Source organism: Telmatherina bonti (genome assembly GCF_933228915.1).
Source record: "Telmatherina bonti genome assembly, chromosome: 23".
Classification (NCBI taxonomy): domain Eukaryota; kingdom Metazoa; phylum Chordata; class Actinopteri; order Atheriniformes; family Telmatherinidae; genus Telmatherina; species Telmatherina bonti.
Window position 1 is genome coordinate 10845774 of NC_136632.1, and position 22914 is coordinate 10868687.

Consider the following 22914-nt stretch of genomic DNA (forward strand, 5'->3'; position numbering starts at 1 on the left):
CAGCATTTACCATGTGTATAGTCATTAGCCACTATTTCCTTTATTTTCACCTTCATCTGACATGTAGAGAAAGTCTGCCAAGAGCAGGGACAACTTCCTGTTTGTGCTACAAACAACACGGTCAGGTTTTTTCCTTTTTCCTTTACTTTGACCCGGTTGCACCATGGTTTAAGAAGTCAGGGGACGGAGGTGTTATCTGCCTGTGGTTCAGATAGGTCACATTACACAGAGCTGAGAGTCACATCGTCTTTTAAGTGAACATGAATATTGTGATCTAGTGCTGTGGAAGCCACAACGGCAGTGACAATGTTGTCGAATTAGAACTGAAATATCTCAGGTGATAAAAAAATTACCACGACATTTGGTACAGTATGTGCTTCAGTTTATCATCAGCTTCATCTTCACTAGTTCAATTTATTCTATGATGAATTAAATCAGTTCTAAAAGAAGAAAAGTGTACCTAATAAAGTGGCTGGTTAGCGTTAATCACCTTTTTTCTATTTGTTCTGTTTTCATTAAAGATTGATGATGCTGAGAAAGAAAAAAAAGATTTCTTAAAATGGGTCCAGTACATTTGCAGAGCTGTTTTGTCTCTGTTTATAACCAGATAGGACATTCATTTCTTCCCTATTCTTCCAGTATTCATCTGCCGCTTTATTTACAACTCAGCTTGTCAAAGAATGAAGTGAAAACATAACAAGAAAGATGCACAAATGACAAAGTAAGTCTGTCAGTTGTATCATTAGCAACATAAAGTTGACGTGGGAAATGCATTCACTTTGAATTAAATAGTCAGTTGTGACATTGGCTGTAAAGACTCCACCATAATCTGTGCAATGAATTTTTCTCTTCATGCTACATCTAGCAGAAAACTACTGATTGGTCATTTATTTATGTTATTTGGCAATCAAAGTAAAATATTCATTGTTCTGTTTTTGAAACATCCTAAACATTCAGCTTCAACTCCGTCTAATATTGTATTTTATCTCCTGCTGAACTATGTTTTTCCTCTTCTTCACCACCTCTCGTCATGATTTGTTTATTTTATTATCATTATTTATCTTCATGGTTTCAAACACTACATGTTTCGTTTCATTATGCAGCTTTATGTACTAAATTGAGGATTATATTGAATCTTGTGATGCTGGCTAATGATTTCATATCTTTCAATATTTTACTTGACCTGAACGACGGGTTCAAGAAAAGAATTTCACTGCTTTCACAAAGAGCACAAGAAAAGTCGATATGAAGGTTTGTCTCTGTTTGCACAGCAAATGTGTTCTTAGACATAAGACACAACATAATGAGGAATGCTTAAAAATCAATATTTTTGGGAAAAAGCTGAACCCAGCCTATTCTTTCATTGAAAGTAAAAAAATAGAAACAATAAAAATATGGACCTCAATATGGGACAAACAAAACTCAAACTGCATCAAAGTCAAACAACAGACAACTGAGTAACTGTTAACTTTATAGGCATTATAACGGATTAAACATATATGTATAAACCTATGACAGTACTGGCATGATCACATTTTTAGGAGTAATATTAGATGTCAAAATAACATGGAAAAATCAGATCAGATACATAAAATCAAAAGTAGTTAAAAACATTTTAATTTTAAATAGGGTTGTTTGTTTAGTTATGTTTGTTTAACATATCGAGAATGTTGTATTATGTATTTATTTTACCATATTTTAATTATTGTTTGGTGGTATTGGGTAATACTTATAAGAACACTTTGGCTCCTTTGTTTTTGTTACAAAAAAGAGCCAAAGAATAATGTACATAGCAGGCTACAGAGAACATACTTTTTATTTTATCCTGTTTATTGAAAATAAATGATTGGGTTAAGCTTCACACCTCAATCATAATGTATAAAGCGAAGAATAAAAATTTACCTGAGCAACTACAGGAATTATTTGAATTAGAAGGGGAGGGCTGTAAATGCTGGTTGGATTTTAAACACAGATTTGCTCATTTAACAATGAAACAAAAGTGCATTCCTGTTGCAGGCATTAAATTATGAAATGCTTTGAATGTTACTCTGAAATCTTCTACATGTTTTACTTTGCTCAAGAAAATGTTGAAAAAATAAGAAAATTAGTTATGTTTTAGCCTTTATTTTGTTTTTTCATATCAAGGGAAGGTTAGTAGTGTCACTTTAGGCACCAAATGGAACGACATGTAAAATGGGGGGGTAGGTATATATATATATATGTTTTCTTCCACCTGCTCCTTTTCATTTGAGGTGTGTACATGTATCACAGAATGTCAACAGATGTATTTATATAAACCATGAATGGAATAAATAAATGAATGAATAAATAACATATTTCTCCTCTTTCTGCAGGTCTTCTTGAATAAAAGTTACAGTGTGTGTTGGTGTCTTTTTCCTGTCCTCTCCACCCGAACCAGTCCAGGCAGATGACTGCCTTCCCTGAACCGGGTTCTGTCGCCTCATGAAGCTCAGGATAGGGGCTTGGACCAAAGTCAAGTGTCAAATAATTTAGTTTTCGTTTTCCTGAACTAGGCTGTTTGTTATTAATTCAATTCAATTCAGCTTCATTTGGATAGCGCCACTTCACAACAATGTTGTCACAGGGCACTTTACATATACATCAATACAAGCCAATTCATACATAGCCTATAATAGAAACCAACTGATTGCATCGAGTCATGACTTCGATCCAATCCTCCATCCTGAGCATGCACGAGGCGACAGTGGGAAGGAAAAAACTCCCCTTTAACAGGAAGAAAGCCTCCGGCAGAACCCGGATCAGGGAGGGCAGCCATCTGCCTCGACTGGTTGGGGTGGAGACGACAGGAAAGACAGATCAACATGAGATATAAGTTAGAGATGACAACATTGTCATATATTTATACATTAATATATTATATTATATTATATTATATTATATTATATTAGGTACATCCCCATTGCTACATAAGTAATGGATGGCTAGACTACCCATAACTATAAGAGCAATGATCATAACCTGGACAGTTGGGTCCCATACATGCAGACTCCAACTCAGGAGACGCTCATATCCTAACTATAAGAACTATGGAAAAGGAAGGTTTTCAGCTCGATCTTAAAGGTATGGAGGGAGTCTGCCTTCCGAACCCACAGTGGAAGCTGATTCCATAAGAGAGGAGCCTGATAGCTAACGGCTCTTCCTCCATAGTACTCTTCGAGACTCTGGGAACCACCAGTAAACCTGCAGTCTGAGAGCAAAGTGCTCTGTTTGGAATATGTGGAACTATAAAATCTTTTATGTACAATGGAGCTTGGTCATGGAGGTTAAAACTGGTGAAATATGATCTTTCCTGCTAGTCCTCATCAGAACCCTCGCTGCAGCATTTTGGATCAGCTGGAGACTTTTCAGGGCATTTAATTAGCTTCAACTGATGTGTCTGTACAGTATCCTGACATAACGTTGTGGTGAAGTAGCATTGAATTGAATTGACCCAAATGATGCTCTGTTCAAACAAACAACTATAAACATACACAGAATTTCCCTTTACTTGGACAGATAATTGAAAAAAAATAAAAAAAAAGTGTAGTTGAAATGCTTCTTTAGGTTCTCCATGAACACACAAGTTAATTGCATCATCTCTAACGCAGATGGAGGTCATTTTTATACTCAGGTATAAAACAGAGGAAAGCTTGATGTGGGCTCCTGATTCAGAGCTAAGATTTGAGATCTGAGGGAGGAGGAGGTTTACAAAGGCTAAATGCTGAGTACAGTCATTATTAGGGGGGCGTGCAGTTTCATATCATAGCAGGAAAACTGCTAGATGGATATTTATTGTTTTAATGTAGCAGTAAGTCTCATTTTCCTTCCTCCCTTCCTTCCTCGGGCCTCCGTTTCTCTGGGTCGGCCAAGTTCTTTTCACTGTATCCATGGCGACAGATGATAAGCACAGATTCACACCTCATAACAAGCCGTTTCCTGATTACATTTAAACCAAGAAGTTGTTTTATATTTTTTGGCTGAAAGGAAGCAGGTCAGGTTGTAAAGTTAAGTGGAGTAGCCATGTGGTGGAGACGAGTACTACAGAAACACAGACGAGACTTTAGACTCACCTGTCTGATCACATCTGGCATCTTCTCTTCTTGTGGCTAAAAGCTAAGTTTTACACAAAACAAATATCAAGATTTTGATTAAAAACAGAAGAAAATGGTACAAATGATTCACTGAGCCGTCTTTGTGTAAAATAGTCTTCCAGTTTCATGGTCAGAGCTGAAATTCTCACCAGTAAAGAGTTTATTCCTCACAGGTGTGTCACGTTTTCTGTAGCGACAGAAGCTTCCAGATCGTTTCAGCTCTCTCACTGCCTGCAGCCAGCTTGTCAGCTACGCTCAATGTCACAATAAAAGTATTATTTTCCAGATTATCCAGTTATTAGAGATGGACACGGAGCAAATGGATGAATTCAACATGTAATATTTAAAGTTCATAGCTAAATTAGAAATTGTGACTCAACAATAAAGCATCTGCAGGAAAGTCATGAACAATTTGATTCTTGTATGAAACTGATTGTTTCCATTCTTTTAAAACAGTCACACTGTAGCAAACAAAGCAAAGAATCTGCAATTGAAGTCAAAAGTAATTCTGGACTTTTGACTTTTTTTTTTTTTTTTTTTGTAGTTTAAGCCTCGTTTTCTCTTTTCTGCCGTCATGCATTTGATGTTCATTTATTGTTCATTAAATGGAGTCTTTTTATTCACTTGTTTGGTCAGTTTGATGAACTCATATTTAATTGTATTTAAATGATCTGTGAAGAAATGATATTGCCGATAATTACATATTTATATACGTCACATGTATATGGCACATACAAATAAATAACTCAAAATTCACTTGATATTTTTTGATAAATAAAACAAAACTTTCTAAAAGTCCTTGTTTATGAAGAGTGGTTAGTGTAGATGATGGGATGCGGTTGAATAATCAGCATGGCTCCTTCAGTCTTTTTCTGGACTATTAGAAAAATATTCAAAAGGCGAGCTGGTCCAAGAAATTCAGAGACTTATGAAACATCAACTTGCATTGAGAATCCCACCACACTTATGGCTCTTTTCCACTGGTACCTACTTATCCAACCACTTGGAAAGTGCCTCCAGGCGTCATGTTCTTTTCTCACCTGAGCTGAGGCTGAAAACGTCTCATTTACAGATAACAGGTTGCCGATTGGCCAGGGAATGAAGCCACTGGTTCAATCTTGCTGCCTGCAGCCTTCCCATCTTCATTTACAGAGAATCTGACAAAAACAGGGAAGCATACCAACATCTCGATGTCCACCATTGTTGCTGTGTTCATGTTGCGTACAAATAAGACTTTTAAGTCACCTTGCTGTAACAATCCCACAGAGAGAAAAACATGTTCCAGTCTGTGAAGACTCTCCTCACCATCCTTATATTCATCTACACTAATAACAGGTAGTATAGATCAATAAACATGATCAAACAACACTTTAAATGTTGATACTGTGAGGCGCTGTGGGATTAATTGAAATTAAAAGATCTTTCTTTCATAGGGGATGCTCCATTTGCGTTCTATGCTAAAACAAATCCTCAACTCAGATTTGTTCATAAAAGCGTTTAAAACAACCACGGTTGAAACAAAGTGCTGTACATTATCAGCCAAAGCAACACAATGAAACTATTTAAAGGAGATAAATGCAATAAAATACTTGTTAATTGCTTCTAAAACAGTTTACAAACTACAAAAAATATTCTAAAGAATATGCAATTAAAACTAAATGAAACTAAAACAATAAATAAAACCAAACTAATCAGAAGAGTCTGACATTGGGCTGAAAGCTGCAGAATAAAAATGGAGTTTAGGATGTGTTGTAAAAATGGACAGTAAGGAAGCTTATCCAATGTGGAGAGGAAACTCAATCCTCAGGTTTGGAGCAGCAAGAGCGTAGGAGGAGAAGTACAGCGAGGAAAAACAATGGAAAAACTCATCATTGATTCATTTAAACAGCTTTTATTTATTAAGTTTTTACAAATAATGTAACAAATTTCATTGTACTTTAGCGCAAAGCGCAAATTTTTGTTGTTTTTAAAATGAAGCTTGAACACTCTATACTTAGTGCAAAACATACCGTTAAAGGCTGCCGATGACTCCTTGCATGGATTCTTGCTTTCATTCATTCATTCATTCAACCAAACCACAATGTTCAACACAATACAGAAAAAGAAACTGCATTAAATTAGGTGCTGTTAACAGACTTTAAAACGGCACATAAAACAAGTGAGGAAATAAAAAAAGTAAAACAAGAAACTGAATTCTGTTGAGAAGAAATAGAATGATTTCATTAATACAGAAACTGTTGCTGTGCTCAGACATTATTTCACAGGAGGAAGCTACAAGCTACAGCCTGCATGACGTTAAACAAGTGGGCGCAGTCCTGAAACCGTAACACACCAACTGCACTGAGTCTAATGAATGTGTTAGTGGAGCTACTTCTTCAGGAAACGTGATGAGAACTGAACCCATCGATGTGGCTGAAGTTTGACATCGAACCTCGGAGCTCGATAGTAAGCGGTCACACGAACGTTTCTGCATTGCAACCGCTGCACTGCATCGCATTTCTGTCGGAGACGGCAAAAGTAACCAAGCTTTAAACATGGAAATCCTTCCACATTTGGATGCAAAGTGAAAATCCATCACGTTGCCTAGTAACCAGAGCAGCTCCAGAGAGTAACTCTCTCTTTTTAACCTCTGATGTTGCCACATACAAACGAAGACAAATGGCACCGCATCGTGTCATCAGTGAAGGTCTGAAGGAATACTTGTATGCAGAACTAAAGTAAAGTGGCTCAATGATTATTCACAGCTTCAAACAAACTTGCTTTGTGGTAAAACTGTCTAATAGTTGGTAGGGTAGAAAAAAAACAAAAAAACAAAAAAAGGAGAAATTAACTTTTTTTTTTTTTTTAAGATAGTGCTTTTTTTCTCTTTTTTTAAACAAATATTTAATATCTTTATGTAAATTCAGATCATCCGTTCCCAGCAGAAAGCAACAAAAGGATGGGATGCTTTTAAAAGAGTACCAGAAAACAGAAGAGGGCGTCAAAGGCCTTGGATCTAAACTAACTCGGCACCAACAAAAACCATCACAATCAATACCGTGCTTACGGTTACTTCTACCATTTTCCACTCCCGCCACATTCACATTATGTCAAAGCTGAGGTCAGGACTGACAGGTCGACTGTTTCTAGTCCAGAATTGACTCATTGTTTGACCAGGTGTTTGTTAGAACATGACTTCATTGATTAAAAATCATCTAATTAGAGATTAATTTATCCAGTTGGATGATAGATTCTCTAATTTTCCCTCAAAATATTGTTTAAAAAAACTAGAAACTTATTTAAGGAACATGTTTGGTCTCCATTTACTGAATGATGCTGAAATTGTGCTTAAACAAGGGCAAGAAACAATAAACCTGCACAGTAAGTACCTTGTTTTTGAACCAACCATGACAATTCCACTGAAACTGAAGATTAACTGGACTTAAGTTATGCTATAAAATCCGTTACACACTCAAACTTAAGAGACTGTATGCTGCCTCTTCAGTACAGAGTGGTCCAAGCTTCAAATATACAATCTTCCAAAAACTTCCTCCTTAAAACCGAGAAAACACACAACAATGGAAACAACACTAACAACACGGGGCGGCGTTCGGGTTATACTTTTATCCTCTAAATCTGATTTTTTTTCCTTCAACAACAAGGAGAAACACTCAGACATTAGCCACACAAGCATACACACTCCTGCTCTACCAATCTCAACCAACCACTACAAAAAGACACCAACCACATTACCCTCTACACATTCTGCCAATTTCATCCCAAGTCCTCGACCCTCAATGAAGAAGCAACGGGAAGGATACAAGGCACTAGAAGTACCTCCGGTTTTAACCAGAGGCTCTAAAGATGGGGGGGGGGGGGGGGGGGTGTTAAGCAACGACAATGAAAATAAAACTTTTTTTTTTTCAAGTACATTATAATGGACACCATTGGTTTATACATTCACATTTATCTAACAAAACCAGGGGAGGGAACAGGAGGGCGAGTTAAAGTGTCTGATATATAAGTACTGTATTAAGAAAAAAAATAGCTAGCTTTACTTTATTATCTAAATAACTATCCTGCTGTTCACTGAGGCTTCGTCTTTATACTCAGGCATGGAGGTCGATTTCTACTTTCAGTTCAATCAGTCATGAAGATGAACAGACTGCAGCTGACTGGTTGATGGTAAGGCATTTCTCTGAAGTGTGTCCTCTGTAAACAGATGCCGGGACGCGTACTGAAAAGTAAAGTCGCAAGTTTTCACATTATGTTGAGAATCCGTTGAAGTGAAAGTGAAAGGACCCCAATATTCTCTCTGAAGGTTTCTTTTTTTTTGTGACATATCACCCTAAAACTAATGTTGTCCAACAACATTTGCTATTAACAAACAACTATAATCACAGTGTCTCCACATCGTACAGCGATGTGCACGTATAACAGGTCCATTGACAGAACACATTTTGTTTTTGTTTCTTTTTAAATAGAATAATAATCATTAACAACAATTATGATAGTAATGTACATTTCAACCGTTTCAACCCAAACGTTGAATCCAACATAGTTATGAGACTAAGAACTGAGGAGAAGTCTATGAGCAACTGCAGCTACGCCTCCAGTAGCATGTGAGCGGGTTTTAATGTCTGTGTGTGTATTCATACGAGTGTTGGATGGGTTTTGTGTGTGTATAAAATTGCTAGCTGGGGCGAGCGAAACAAACCCAACAATGAAAAGCAAAAATAAACAACAGAATGGAATCATCACAGCTGACACTCTAAAATATAAACACACTCAATCTGTACAAGGACTGATATTTTGATAACAAGGCCACTTTTTCACACTCCAACTTGCTCGCATTTGGATTTTTTTCTTCCTTCTCTAAATGGTTACTGTTGTTATTGCTTAAAATGGCAACAGAGAGGTGAAGAGAAGGATGGAGGAAGAGGTGGGGTCGCAATTGTGAAGAGGCATCTGTTGCCCTGCTCTCCGAACACAGAGCGAGTGGTGAATCTGTGATCAGATGAGGCGCTATCTGATAAAAACACACTCTTCCTCCTCTTCATCTTCTCTTCTTCCCGCATGTCTCTCTGGAGGGAAAAACAAGATGCAGAAGGTAACCGGGCGCTGGCCTGCACATGCTCTCCTGTTTGAGTTGGTCTTGGCGTACTTTGTGCTTTTAATGATTAAGTTACCGAGCACACACACACACACACACACACACACACACACACACACACACACTTTTTCAGCTTTTTCACGATTCAGTTTCTGCCATTCCGATATTTTCTAGTAATCATTAATTGTTTCCTGAATAATGCTGCCTCTCTTTAATGAAGCAGACGCTAAAGGAGCTGCGATGCAAGCGCCAGCCGTGCTCATCCACGGTCTCCATCAGCATCATTTTATCTGCTACTTTCTTTGAGAAGTTGAGATTTGTTTACGTTGCAGAGTGAGAATCCCTCTCTTCTTCCTCCTACCCAACCTGATCAAACGGTTTCAAACCAACAACCCAGCAAAGACACAACCATCTCGTCACATGTGCACTTGTTGAAGCCATTTTGAACATGACCTGGAAGACATTCCCATACCCAGACATTCCCATACCCTGAAAAAACCTCTTTGGCCTTAAAACGTTGCACACAAGTCTGCTCCTTTACGCATCGCTGTTTGTCACAAGCCCACAGCAGAGAGTCGGATCCCATGGCTGCATGTCTGTGACAGCTTTTCACACTTTCAAGTAGAAGGGGAGTGGAGAGGACCACGCGCCATTTCATTCCTCCTCCTGAGCGCATCGTTTTCCAACCTTTTAAGCATCTTGTTCTTCACCGCCTTCAGTTCCCTCCATTCTCGCCAGTCCCAGAACGCTCCTCTTCACACCTGTCCCAGTTGGGCTGCCATTCAAACCAGCCCTCACCCCAAACCCTACGTGGTCCTCAAGTTGGGCCCTCCTGGGTTGCTCACCGACTTCTGCAGAGTGTTGGTCAGATGGAAAGCCTGAAGCGGGCCCTGCCCTGGAATTTGGCCCTGTGGAACGGGATAGGGGCCCAGGGGCTGAGAGGTGCTGACCAGCAGAGGCTGTGCTGGTGCCTGGTGTGTGTTTGGTAGGCTGTGAGCCGGACCAGACCATTGTGCCGTATAGGTGGCAGTGGGGGTGTAGTGCATGAACTGGGGAGGCTGGAGTTGGGGTGGAGTGGAGGAAGCAGGCGGGTGGCACAGGGAACCTTTACGGGCGGCCAGAGAGGTAGCAGCGGTGGGGTTTGCAGGGAGGTGGGCGGAGCCTCCGATGCTGCTGGGACATAATTGGCTGGGAGCTGAAAACTTCCTGTTCAGACTGGCTGATTGGATCACCTGCAGGAGTGGAAAATGGATAAAAGTTATACCATAGATGCATCAAAATTTACTACATTTAAACGTATTTTTCTAAATCTACTAAATATTAGCTTCCAAATCATTTCTGCTGGTTTCAGTGGTTCATCACCAGAACAAATCATGTAGCTCTAAAATCTGATCTCAGATCAGACAAGTGTCTAAAAAGGTTTTCTAAAAGTGTTTTATGAGATATAATTTTCATATTTTTCAATTATTTTACATTACACAAAATAAAAATGTAAGTTTTGAAAGAAAAATTTGAGAAAAAAATACCCAAAACCAACACTGGTATGACAGAAGTGGTGTGTTTTTCCACTAACCTCATAGCTATGTCCTTGTGTCGGCGCCTGCTGCTGTTGTTTGGCACTTCTCTTCACCTAAAAATTAAGTCAGATGCAGAGTTTAGTATATTTATTGTTTATTTACAGAATAATAATGACATTTAAACTGTGTGACTTTTTCTCAACAGGCCCAAACTGCTCTGACTGATAAAACAAGTTTCTTTTTCTTTTTTCCTGTGGTTAATTTGAGGTCTGCCTATCAAACCACATTATGGAAATGTGTTACGTAGTAATATATAACAGTAAAATCTCCAACACACCAATCCAACGCTGTAAACCAGCAGCAGCAAAAAGTCCCTGAAAAAGCTGACAGTAAGCTGGACACACATATTTCAAGCAGCTCTGTAGAAGCGTCTACTGTGGGAAAATACCTCTCTGATGTGGATTTACAGGCTTTATAACTGCGTAGGGCTTTCTCCTGAACTCAAATGTTACTTAAGGGAGGAAGAAACCCCCAAAAGGAAAAGGTGAGCGTTTTATTTTATCGTGCTATGTGGAACAGTATGAAATATGAACGTTTGGCAGAAAACAAAAGAAAGTCATCAAACCAAAAAAACCACAGCAATAGCCCAGTTTCCAGACAGCAAACACTGGAACAGACTACAACGTTACTGACAATGTAACATGTAAACGCCATGTAAACAATGTAAACAACCTACGTTCCAAATTAATACAGGACCTGGAATATGTTTTAAAGGCATCAGTGTGTTTATACCACTAATCACTTTTGCATTTAACAAACTGGAATTTAGTTTTCTACTCAATTTATCTTCACTTCTGGTAAAACTATGAGAGGTTTTTTAAGTCGCTGAAACAAGACGGCCCGTGTCCGACCATCTACCGGAAGCGCATGCATGACAAAATAGCAGTAAACCTGTGAGAGGTTCATGGCGTCTCTGGCCCAGTTGTCCACCAGTTTATGGAGGTCATCCGTGAAGGTTCCTTTCCTCTGTTGGGGAGCTGACATGTTGGGTGGTAGAGACTGGGAACCCCCCTGGCTTTGACCCAAACCACCTGAACCACTAACTGCAATGGTACTATTAGTCCCTTTGGAGAGATGGAGAGAAGGAAGGGAAAGGAGAAGAGAAAATAATGTGAAACAGAGTTTGAACAGCAAGGTGGAAAAGATGTTCTCTAAACCAGGGTGAATGGAGGCTCTGAATCAACCATGAAAAGGTCAGACAGAGGTTGGTCAGGCGTTTCAGGGCAGGTCGGCATGTCAACATGGTCAAATAATTAGATTGTTGAGTCTAAATGATGGAAATGATGATTAACGGGAACAAGAGTTAATTTATGATTGAATTTATGAAAAATATTCTAACATACAACTAATAAGTAACTTTAAAAAACAGTTCTGCTAAATGCTGCAGCAGTTTCTGCATATAAATATTTCCTTAAAGGTTATTTAGGAACTTCTTAATTCCAGGTTTTTACTCATCAGGACACAATTATAAAACAACCATCAGGTTATCAGGTGTCAAATTAGGTATCAGTAACCTGGGATCAACAAAAACTGGTGACACATCAGTGTTTTTGCTATCTGCTGTTTGTGCTTCTTCTTCAGTGTACTGATCTGCAGGCGTCTGCTTCCTCCACAGCAGCTCATCAGGCTGAAGTCTGGACTTTGACTGAGCCATTACGATGAAAGAAGTCTGTTCTTCCCACAACCTTTCCTAACAAGCACTTCTACGGTTATAAACTCCTGGGTTTTTCGCACCATCACTGACCATTGCATGTTTGTAACTTGTTGGAACATCTACTTTTGTCAAAATTAAGAAAAAAAAATCTTAATATTTATATTCATGGCATCCATATTAATGGACAGCAAGAACAGCTTGCCTAAGATCACTGCTGATGTCACACCTCCTCTGGATTATCACCAAAATAAATCACTAAACAAGCAATAATGCATTTTCGTTAATCTGAGGGCACATTTACAGATTTTCTGCCATGTTTAGGACCAGATTATTCCATTGTGTCCTGTTTGGAGAAATCTAAGGATGTACTTTCTTATTCACCTTTCCGTTACATGGAAGCTGATCAGTAATATTCCTAGGAATAATTTTCCCTCAGCCGTCAGCAGCCAGGGAGTGTTACAGATGCAGAGTGTAATCACTAGGGGGCACTCACGCTCTATAACAGCAGCTACTCAGCTGTTCACACACCCTCACATAAGTTATTATAGCAAACTCATTGTACAAAAATGTCCACACTGCAAACCAGCCAGGCTTCCTGCTGATGTGTGGAGGCTTTAGAATATGATCAAACACTACTTAACCATGGTTGAAGACCACTTATTCATGCAAGTGGAAGCCAAAAGCCAAATCACTACGCACTGACTTGTCAATAGAAGAAGACTTTTACTTCAGCTCTGTGCTGCATACTCTTCTTTTTTTTTTTTTTTTAAACTCAGGAAGTATCAGAATTAAAGGCTTTGCTTTAGTCAAAGCAGGATCTTTAATATCCTGCAAGTTAATCCCCCATAATGGGATTTTTTCCAAAATTAGACCAGATATAAAAAAATTTTTAGGCAATTTGAAAGAGAATCAAGTCTAAAAAAAAAAAAAAAAAAAAAAAAAAAAAAATCAGTGCATATAATTATTTTAAATCCCCTCACAATGAAGTACCACAAAAACTGATGATTGAGGAAGTTGTGAACCTTGTTTCAACATATAAAGAACCCAGAGTCAAGCTGACTGAATGAGCATCAGAGACATTGAAGCATGATCTGTTTATATGAAATATAACAAGAAAAGACATCATAAGCAAAGGGTAACCCAGGAAGAGAGAATTATACAGCTGGTTTTACAATTCTCTCAATTCATGCTAAAAAAAAAAAATGGAGGAAAAAGAGAATGACGCTGAGTCATGACTGACAGCAGCAGCATGGGATTCTGGTCAATGTAGTCAAGACCACAAGCTATGATGGAGGGGAGGAGAGAGGTGTCAACAGCTGTTCAGGACTTTAACAGAGTTATCAAACGTGGTTTAAAAGATGAAGGGCTCGCAGGTGCATGCAGCCTCAAATTTAAATGTGTTGGAGGCTCATTTCAGTCATTTCAAACTCAAATTTTAACCATTAGAAACACAAAAACCAAAACATCTCCATCAGTGTTAGAAGTGAAGCTTCAAAGTTCTTAGACTGAGGAGCTGAAATAACTGAACTGATACCAAATTTAGCTGAAGGTCAGATTTAGCTACACAAGTCAGGAGGAAGCAGGATGGGGCAAGCGAGGGGGGGGTGGATGGATGAAGGGAGGAAAGACCAAAAAGACTGATAGTTACTACAGAGCTGGTTGCAGGGGCAGACTTTTTTCACCATCTTCCCTGTGCGGCCGGAAGACAACAATTGGAGGATTGGGAGAGAGTCAGAGTTAAACCCCGCCCACATCACCCATCAATCAAACACAGTGCATCGGAGAATGATTATTAGATCTGGAAATAGTCAATAAGGAACACTGGGGAGCTGTGATGACCAAATAACATCTTAAAATATGTTACATGGTGCAAAAAAAAAACCCACCTAAAACTGAGTGAAATCCCAATCTGAAAAATCTAGACCTGCTGAAGTCCAATACTCAAGTCAGCTGCATGTGGCATGGCTTACAATACAAGTCACACAGCATCTATTTTTATCCAAAACAAAAAGCAAAATTTGACTGATAGAGCAAAACAAGTTCATGTAGTCTGAGAAAGTAAACATTGCAACCTAAATCTTGCTCTTCAGTGGCTTTAAGATGCTTTTGGGTAACCAGCAGCAGGTTCTGAGACCTCTTCACAGCTCAAGGGGCCATTACCAGAACTGGGTCCTGCATGTTTATCAATCTATTCTTGCTCAAATCCCCTGAATTGCTGTCCACAAATTTAAAAAGTAAATGGGTATTCAATCTGAAACAGCAAGCCAATTTTGTACAATTTCCTTCCTAAGCAATCTAGTGAGAAGCAAAATCAAGTTACTAAGACCCAGGTCTGCCTCTCTCCCCTCCAGGTGGTGCAGTAACTGGGAGGGGCAGGTAGGGGGAATATTTTGGGGGGTGAGGACCATGAGTGAGGAAGGGGAAAGAAGGAAGGGAGAGAAAGGGTTTGAGCTGCAAAGGGTTCAGATGCAATCATAAACATCCCTTAATCAAGCACAGAACATTTCAACACTACAGATCAGAACGAAAAAGGTTTTAAAAGAAATACTTTTTAAAATAAATCAGTAATTTAAAAAAAATGACAAATAAATCTGTCAAAAAACAAAAAAATACATTTCCTATGAAAGGCAGAACTGAAGCAGAAAATTCAAGTCATCAGGTCTCGACTTGCAGCTTGTTTGAGTGGCAGCGGGAAGGATTTCCGTCCTACCGCTACAACATGAAGACCAGTGTTTCCCCTACCATTATAGCCCCCCTCCCCCCAACGAGACCCACCGCTCCCACTAGCAGGTACGGCGCCAAATAACAACAGAAGTCAATTCAGGTCCCCTTTCCTGTAGAGCAGGTTTATGATGTTCTTTTAGTAAAAACTAACTAGTCTGATGTTCTTTATCTGATTTACATGAAAGGATTGTCAAGGCTGCTCTCCGTATCCATGGCGAAACTCCGCCCTGAAGCCACACGTGCACACACACTTCCATATGCAAACATAGGTGAGAGCGTCAGAAAACATGTCAACCAGCTTAAAACAGGAAATATTGCTTTATAAAAAAACTTTCCCATGGAGATAAAGGCGAAAACAATCGCTAACCATCCGATGTTACAACTTCATGTCTGTCATGTGCACGCGCACAGCTGAACAAGCTGAAAATACTACCATTGCAGGAATTTAGGTTGTATTAAAATGGATCCATTCTTCCTTGTAGGTTTTACAACATTAACACATTATTTAAGATATAAACTTTAAGAAAGCTTAGAGTGACTCCACTGAATAAAACAGTTTTCATCATGTCCTGAGTGTTTTTTTTTATTTTTTTTTATTTAAATGACAGCATTTTTTACATTTATGGAAAACTGGTCTGGATTGAAGTTTGTAAATGCAAACGACCGATTGTACCTGTCACACATTGTTTAAGTTATTTTGTCATTAGAAGATATGTGTAATATTGCGTGTTACAGTTGCAGAGTTCATTATTCATCAGAGCTGGTTTTACGTTTGCTGACATGCTGCGACATGTTATGATGAGGCTGTGAATCTGAGATAATACTGGAGACCAGACGTGTGTGTGTAGTGTGTAATGCAGGCTTTCCATGTTGAGTTAGTTAAATTGCTAAAATATAAATAGTCTATTATTTCAACTCTGCACACATTTTATGTTGTGCATCCTGATGTGAAACGTCTGAATTTTTTTTCATCTATTTATAATTTTAATTTAAAAACATATCTAAAAAAAAAAAAACAACAAAAAACCCAAGAGTCTCTTCCTGCATTCTGTAGAAATACTGGATGGAGTAATCGGAAAGAGCAGCAGCACTGGGGCCTTACATGAATGGCTGCACAAACTCCTGGTTCTCCGCTGTGCCCTGCTATTGTGTGGAAAGCTGAAGTTGTGCACGGCACAACTGCAGCATGAAATCAGATGGTGGCTGCTCGCAGCATGGTGGAAAAAAACAGACTTTATTACAATCGTATGACTCTGTTTAGCTCGACAGTCAACCAGCTGCTCTTGTGTTTATTTTCTAACAAAGAAGCTGCTCTGCTGTTTGCTCCAGCTGCATTAAACTGCACTTTAATCTTGCCACCAGTAAACACAACCCGAAATGAAGTCATGAGGATCACAGGTGAACATGGTCTGGTTACACTCACAGCCCCACTCTGCCACCACTATCGCTGAATATACTGGATTTTTAGGTCACGCAAGAGTAATAACCAGCATGGTTGTGTAATTTTTCACTGTTGCATCTCTTGTACCTTCGTCACACCAGCTTTATGTGAATAAAAGTCATACACAACTATCTGTATTCCCTCCATTTAATATTCATGCTTTAAGTTATTTAGAATAAAATAATTACGTTTTTTTTTTCTCTGCAGCCAAAAGTGCACAATTTTGGGATTAAATGTGATGTCAAGACATGATAAGAAGAAAAAGAAAGAAATGGAAAAAATAGGAAAGTAAAGAAGGAAAAGCAACAAAAAGATACAAATAGAACAAAGAAACAGAACTGCTGGAAGCTCTGAGACGTAACAAGTATCACATTGTCATCCCCTGCTAGTGGCAGATTTACTAACAGTTTTAACACGACACAAACTCTGTTTTGGTGTTAAAAGTACAGAGATGAGGCCGATTTACACAAACTGATTTATAAAATTAACTTTACTCACAATTCATGACCAAACGCAGCAGCTGAAGGGCCAATTCATGCTCACTCTACACATAGATGCAACACATCCAGCAGTGGCCAGTTCAGAGCTCAATTCCAGTTTCAGTACCAGTATATAACAACTAATGTACTTTCTCAGGATGAGACAAAAGAAGAGGTAGGACAGTAGATGGCGGTGGTCTATGCAGCCATTAAATACGTCATGGTTATTTTCACCAGGAGTTTTACAGCCATCTATCATTTTCATTGTTTTTTGTTTCTTTGTTTTTATGACTCAGAAGATTTATTTCCACATTTTCACTTCTTACAGATATTTTTGGTGACATAGTTTGATGTTAAGTCAAAGATTTTCCTTTATCTTGTTTTTATGTTTAGCTTTTCAGACTTTTACTTAATGGAGCCCTCTGATCCTCAACCAGAAGGAGAAAAGCAATAACAGATTCGAGTGATTAAAAATAAACAGAGAAATGTCATTACATGTGAAAGTAGGTGTTTACAACAAAGTAGATCCAAGAACATATTTTCAATCTGAGCTAAAAAGATGAATTTAAAACATCTTTTTGGACTTTACTAGACAAGTATGTCCATGCTTACATGTCCTGTTTTTCAGCTGGAAGAAACAAGCTGTGTGTTTGTCACTGATCTCCAGCAGTTTGTGGCTCTACAATACTGAAATCAGCTCGCCGCGCGGAGCCTCTTATGAAGCCATTTCTGATTTGTAAGCCCACATTAATATGCCAAGTATAATAAATCTGCCTCCTGTTAATCAGTTTCAACAATTTTTTCTATTTTTGCAGCACACACAATGAGAACGTTTGAACCAAAAGAAAATTGCACAGCTGTTAGCGGCTAAGCGCAATTGGTCTTTTCTCTCTAAAAAGGGAAAATAAATGTTTTCAACCAACTAAATTTCTGCAGGTTCCTTAGAATATGAGCAACAGAGAGTCCTTGCCTAAGAAGAAAACCCACTGCAAAAAAAACAAAACAACGACCGTGACTTGACGGATTTACGTAGGAGTAAAATAATGACTAAAGGTCAGCAAGAATCAAAGATAAGAGCAAAGAAATAAAGCGTTACACACAAAGAGCCAAGCAGGGCGTACTCAGAAAGCGCGTCCTCCTGCCGCCAGGCTTGAAGGTCAAACGCTCCGAACCCCAGCTGAACTTTACACAGCCTGAAGAGAGTGAGGAGGGAAGGAAAAGTAAGAAGAGGTGAGGAAAAAGAGACGAGAGGAGAAACATGACGATGGTGTGAAAAGATGTGACGAACACAAAGAAAAAAAAGAGAAAAGAACAACAGGGACATGAAACAAAGAGGAAAAAGAAAAAGAGAGAAATGAGAGGGAAATGAGATAGATGAAAGGTAAGGAACAGAGAAAGTGAAAAATATACAGCAAGGATGTTAACAGTGAGCAGGCCATCACACTGTTTAATACTCAGGCTAAGAAAAACTGTTGTTCTGGTGACAAAGTGAAGATGAATCTGCATGCAAAGCATACGATGAGCTGTTTGTGTAAATTCTGCAGAGTCCTGCTGTAGCCTGGAGCTTCCAGTGGGATGCTTACCTGGGGTCGGAGCACACAGGCTGGGCACAGACAGAGCCGCCTCGCTGGTGTAGGCCGAACACAGGTTGTCGCTGGAGGGAGAGGGTTTGAGGGGCTGGAGTACAGCGCTGCTGCCCGAATCAGCCAATCCTGCTGGGGCCAACAGAGCCAGCTGGCCAATCGGGACACTCTGGGCGGATAAGGTGCTGCCTGGAAATCGCACAAGCCATCGGCAGGAGAGCAGGAGGCAGTGACAGACAGTAACAGGAAGCAGACACACAGACACAAAGGTAACAGATAAAGAGACCCACCACCCGGGACGTTCACACGGACAAGCACACAGACAACAGACGGGAAAAGCAGTCAGAAATGTTCACGCTCCAAGCCTGATTCAGCATCCACCCACAAGCGCGCAAAATCAAGAAAATAAACACGCACATACATACATGTGCACACAAATGCATGAACACAGAGAAGGTGTAGCAAAATAGTAAATGCTTCTGACAACTGGAGGCGTAGATGAGTTTCGGCTAGATTCATATTAACTGGTGAGTTTATGTCTAGAAATATCAGGTTATAGAGTCAGTCCACCCAAACTGTCTTATCTAGTTGACGTGCTCTCTATTTCATTATAGACAGTGTGATGGATTTGATTAAATGAGATAAAATGTGTTTTTGTTGTTCCAGTTTCTGATGAACTGAGCCTTCTCCACAAACACTAAGAGACAAGCACACCTTGCTGTAACGGACTCTTGCTGCCATGTGTGGAGCTCGTTCGAGAGGATTTTGAGGACTTGCTTTTTGTCGGTCGACGCCTTCTGCCAGTCAGAGTGATAACTGGAGGGATCACTGCAGCTGGAGGAACCTAAACAGAGACCAAAGAAGAAGAGTTGTTTTATGTTGTACGTGATACTTTAATCCAAGATTTTTCTGGACTTTAAAAGGTGGATGAGTTACCTTTCCAAGCCTGGTGAACAGACGGTCTATTTCCTCCTTCTGCCGGGAGTGGAGGGCCTGAATCTCACGCATGTGCCTGGTGGAAGAAAAAGGGAAATAAAATATACAAGAAGCTTAAAGCAAAAAGGCTAGTTAACCAGGTTATTTGTGGAGGAACAACAGATAAAACAGAGGAAAACAAACATGCAAGGCTGAAAGATGTTTTAAAGAAGAGGGACGGCATTGCTCACTTTTCTTTGAGGCGGCTGACTTCCCGTTTGAAGTCTTCATCCTCAAATTCTGAGTCGTTGTCACTGCTGATGTAGGAGTTGTTGAAGGAATTGTTGTTGTTTAGACTCGGCAAGGAGGCTTTATGAGTGGAGTCTGGGGTCAAAACTGGGCCAGCATCACTGGGCCCATTAGTAGCCTGGGCAGCAGGAGGTGGACTCTGCCTAGACTCGATGCTCTGCTCTGGCGCGTGACTGACTGAGAACCTACCAACCTGGGCCTCAGTTTTGGTCGTAACCTTCAATAAACATGTAGAAATCAATTAATCCACAGCAGGAAAAACAAAGGATGCAAGAAGAGGGAATGTAAAACAGAAACAAGGAATACCTGGAAGCGTCCGATGGTAGTGGGCTTTGGGGAAGGGCAGGGGGACGTGAAAGGAGAGGTGTAGTGAGATCCTGTAGGAGTCCTTTGAGGAAGTCCATCTACAACATCCCTGCCTTGTCCTTCTTCCCCTCTCAGAGGAGATGAGGATCCTTTGTGCAAAGTGTTTTCTGGGCTGGAGAGACTGGACGATGATGAGGAGGACGACGAGGTGGATGAGGTGGTGGAGGACGACGAGGTCATGGATGGGCGCTGGACGGTAGGCTCCTCCGCAGCCAGTGACACCTGAGCAGGAGGAGGAGAAAAATGGAAATCCAACACAAGCAGAGACAGATGTGGAACAACTTCACTGTAATAACCAAAGTCTTAGAATGAACTTCCATACAGTTCCAATGTATTCTGACAGGTTTCAAAAGCCAGAAAAGTTCACGATTTGCAGTCAAATTTAAATTGAAGCTTTCACCTGAAATCTTCCCAATTTAATTCCACATGCAGGAGGAGCAGGAGAAGAGACTTTTTCTTCCTCCAGAAACAAGAGAACTATGAGATACATGATAAATGTTTGAAAACCAGCCAGATAGAAGAAACAAACACAGCTTAAATTCCTTGCTAAATATGATCTACATACTTGGTTGTCCTACTGAAGGCACACCGCTGTGAGGAGCCTGATGAACACAGAAAGAGAATACAGCTTGAGCAGTTTTATCAATTGAGCTAAGCTGCTACCGTATCAACAGTTGTGCGTTTACCTGTGTGTGTGAGCTCACAGGAACAGTCTCTGGGCTCAACGCTCTCCTCAACTGGGCATCCAGATCCTCCAGAGGCTGCTGGGACTGAAAGTATCAGCAGATATACTGTTAAATATGCATAAACAAAGTAAATGAAGTGTAGCCATTATTGTTTTATAGCTACTGCTTAGCAAAATAAGCACAGATGCTAATGTTTACTGGACCACAGAGTTATGGTGATGATTTGCTACAGCCAAAGATGTAACCTTAAAATCATCATGTGATTTATGCATCTTAGTTGTTCTCACGTTTCCTCTCCAACTAGTAACAATTGATATGGTTTCAGACATTAAAAATGGACAAATAATATGCAAATTAGCATCTGTCTTGAATGAAAAATATAGCATATAATATCCCTGAAGACTTGTACTGAATCAGATCCTGCTGCTGCATAAATATACACACAGAGGAATGAAATAGAGGGCATCCAAAGCCTTTCATTCTCTTGAGCAATTTAACCACAATTAAAAAATAAATCATTAAAATCTAGACCCCATGTGAACTTCAATCAGAGCAGGATTACAGTAATGAAACAGGACAAGTCTTGCCCAGGAGAGTTATGTAAGGGACGTGAAGTGAATGTTGTGACATGGCAGGTCAGATTTTTCATAGAGCTGCAAGTCATGTCCTGCTATTCAGTGCACTGCTCTGGTAAAATGGAAAGTCTATTTTTAGGCGGCAGCATTCGCAGCCACAACAACACTGTCTGGAAATTAAGTCCATTGAAACTGTTTCTCTGTTTGGAGATACCAGATCATCAGCTCATCGCACTGCTGCACCTCCCTCTTATCTCTTCACTTGTCTGCATAACATGGGTATTATATCTGCATCACACTGTTATTCTCCATCATCTTTCTGTTTGGATAGTGCCTGTCGAGGACTCTTGGTTTTGTTTGCACTTCAGTGGTTTTTCACTGCACAAGTATTTAATTATTTAGGATATCGTGGAGGAAGGAGGCAGAATCTGTACTCAAACACAGTAGATTTACATACAGATAAATTAGGCGAAAAATTAGGATAAAAACAAACAAAAACAATAACAAAAAAAAAACCACCTGTATTAGACAAGGTCCTGGGAAGGATGTCAGGAGTTCTGAAGGAGGAGATGTGGCCTGATCCCAGAGAAAGATATGATGAAAAGACAGAGTAGAAGAAAGAAGAACAGAAAAGATTTGCAGAGAAGATGACAAGAGTAGTACTCATTACTGAGGATGTTAAAAGGAGTTTCCATGCCTGAGTTGTAAGAAGAGTAGAAACATGATGGAGCAGATGAACCATATTAGCTGTGAGTTATTAACTTGGAGTATATTGGATTATTTAATCTAAGAACATGCAGATGCTATTTAACTGCATATCAACTATCATACGCAGTTTAACAACATTGAATCAAACAGGAAAAAAAATAACTGGAAAACATACCGGCATCCTGGATAAGGGAGCTTTGGATGGAGTAGTTTGGCTTAATGAAGGGGTGACTACAGGAAAGGAAATCAGAAAGTTAAAAGGCGATGCAATAAATAAATATTGTGACTGATTGTAGTTTTAATTTAAAAAAAAAAAAAAAAAAAAAAAGAATATTCCACTTACCAGTCTGTGCTGGGGTGGAAATAGGTGTTCCAGGGCCTTGGATGGGTGAAGATGTGCCCAGCACCAGGGTGGCGGGCGGTTGAGGAGGATTAGCTGGCTGACTGGAGCCAGTCGCTGTGACAGCTGTGGTGGAGGTAGAGCTGGGAGACGAGGTACCTGGCACGGACGCTCCAGAGGCTAAATCAGCGGCCGAGATGTCACCCTGCGTGGATGGCACCCCTCCACCAAGGTCCATGAAGAGAGACCGCAGCTTCTTATCAAGAGCGTGGATGTCGTCTGGTTTGTCTTGGGACTCGCAGCAGGCCTCGCCCCTGAGAACAGCAGATGTAAGATCAGACTTAAGTTTTGTT

The 22914-nt window shown here is 39.8% G+C and overlaps 1 protein-coding gene across 1 annotated transcript in view; it reads right to left on the minus strand.

The window, feature by feature from the left end:
* Positions 1-6046: 6046 nt before the first annotated feature.
* wnk1b (WNK lysine deficient protein kinase 1b) overlaps positions 6047-22914 on the minus strand; it is an 89817-nt gene continuing 72949 nt past the window's right edge. The window contains exons 24-39 of the mRNA XM_079263061.1: positions 22565-22875; positions 22397-22452; positions 22033-22089; positions 20939-21022; positions 20818-20854; positions 20653-20729; positions 20193-20474; positions 19829-20103; positions 19599-19674; positions 19377-19506; positions 18663-18851; positions 18180-18272; positions 14084-14125; positions 11673-11845; positions 10778-10834; positions 6047-10436 (exon numbers count right to left, since the gene is read on the minus strand). Of these exons, the coding sequence (XP_079119187.1) occupies positions 10011-10436; positions 10778-10834; positions 11673-11845; positions 14084-14125; positions 18180-18272; positions 18663-18851; positions 19377-19506; positions 19599-19674; positions 19829-20103; positions 20193-20474; positions 20653-20729; positions 20818-20854; positions 20939-21022; positions 22033-22089; positions 22397-22452; positions 22565-22875 (2365 nt within the window). The 3' untranslated portion in view covers positions 6047-10010. The remainder of the gene's footprint in view (positions 10437-10777; positions 10835-11672; positions 11846-14083; positions 14126-18179; positions 18273-18662; positions 18852-19376; positions 19507-19598; positions 19675-19828; positions 20104-20192; positions 20475-20652; positions 20730-20817; positions 20855-20938; positions 21023-22032; positions 22090-22396; positions 22453-22564; positions 22876-22914) is intronic.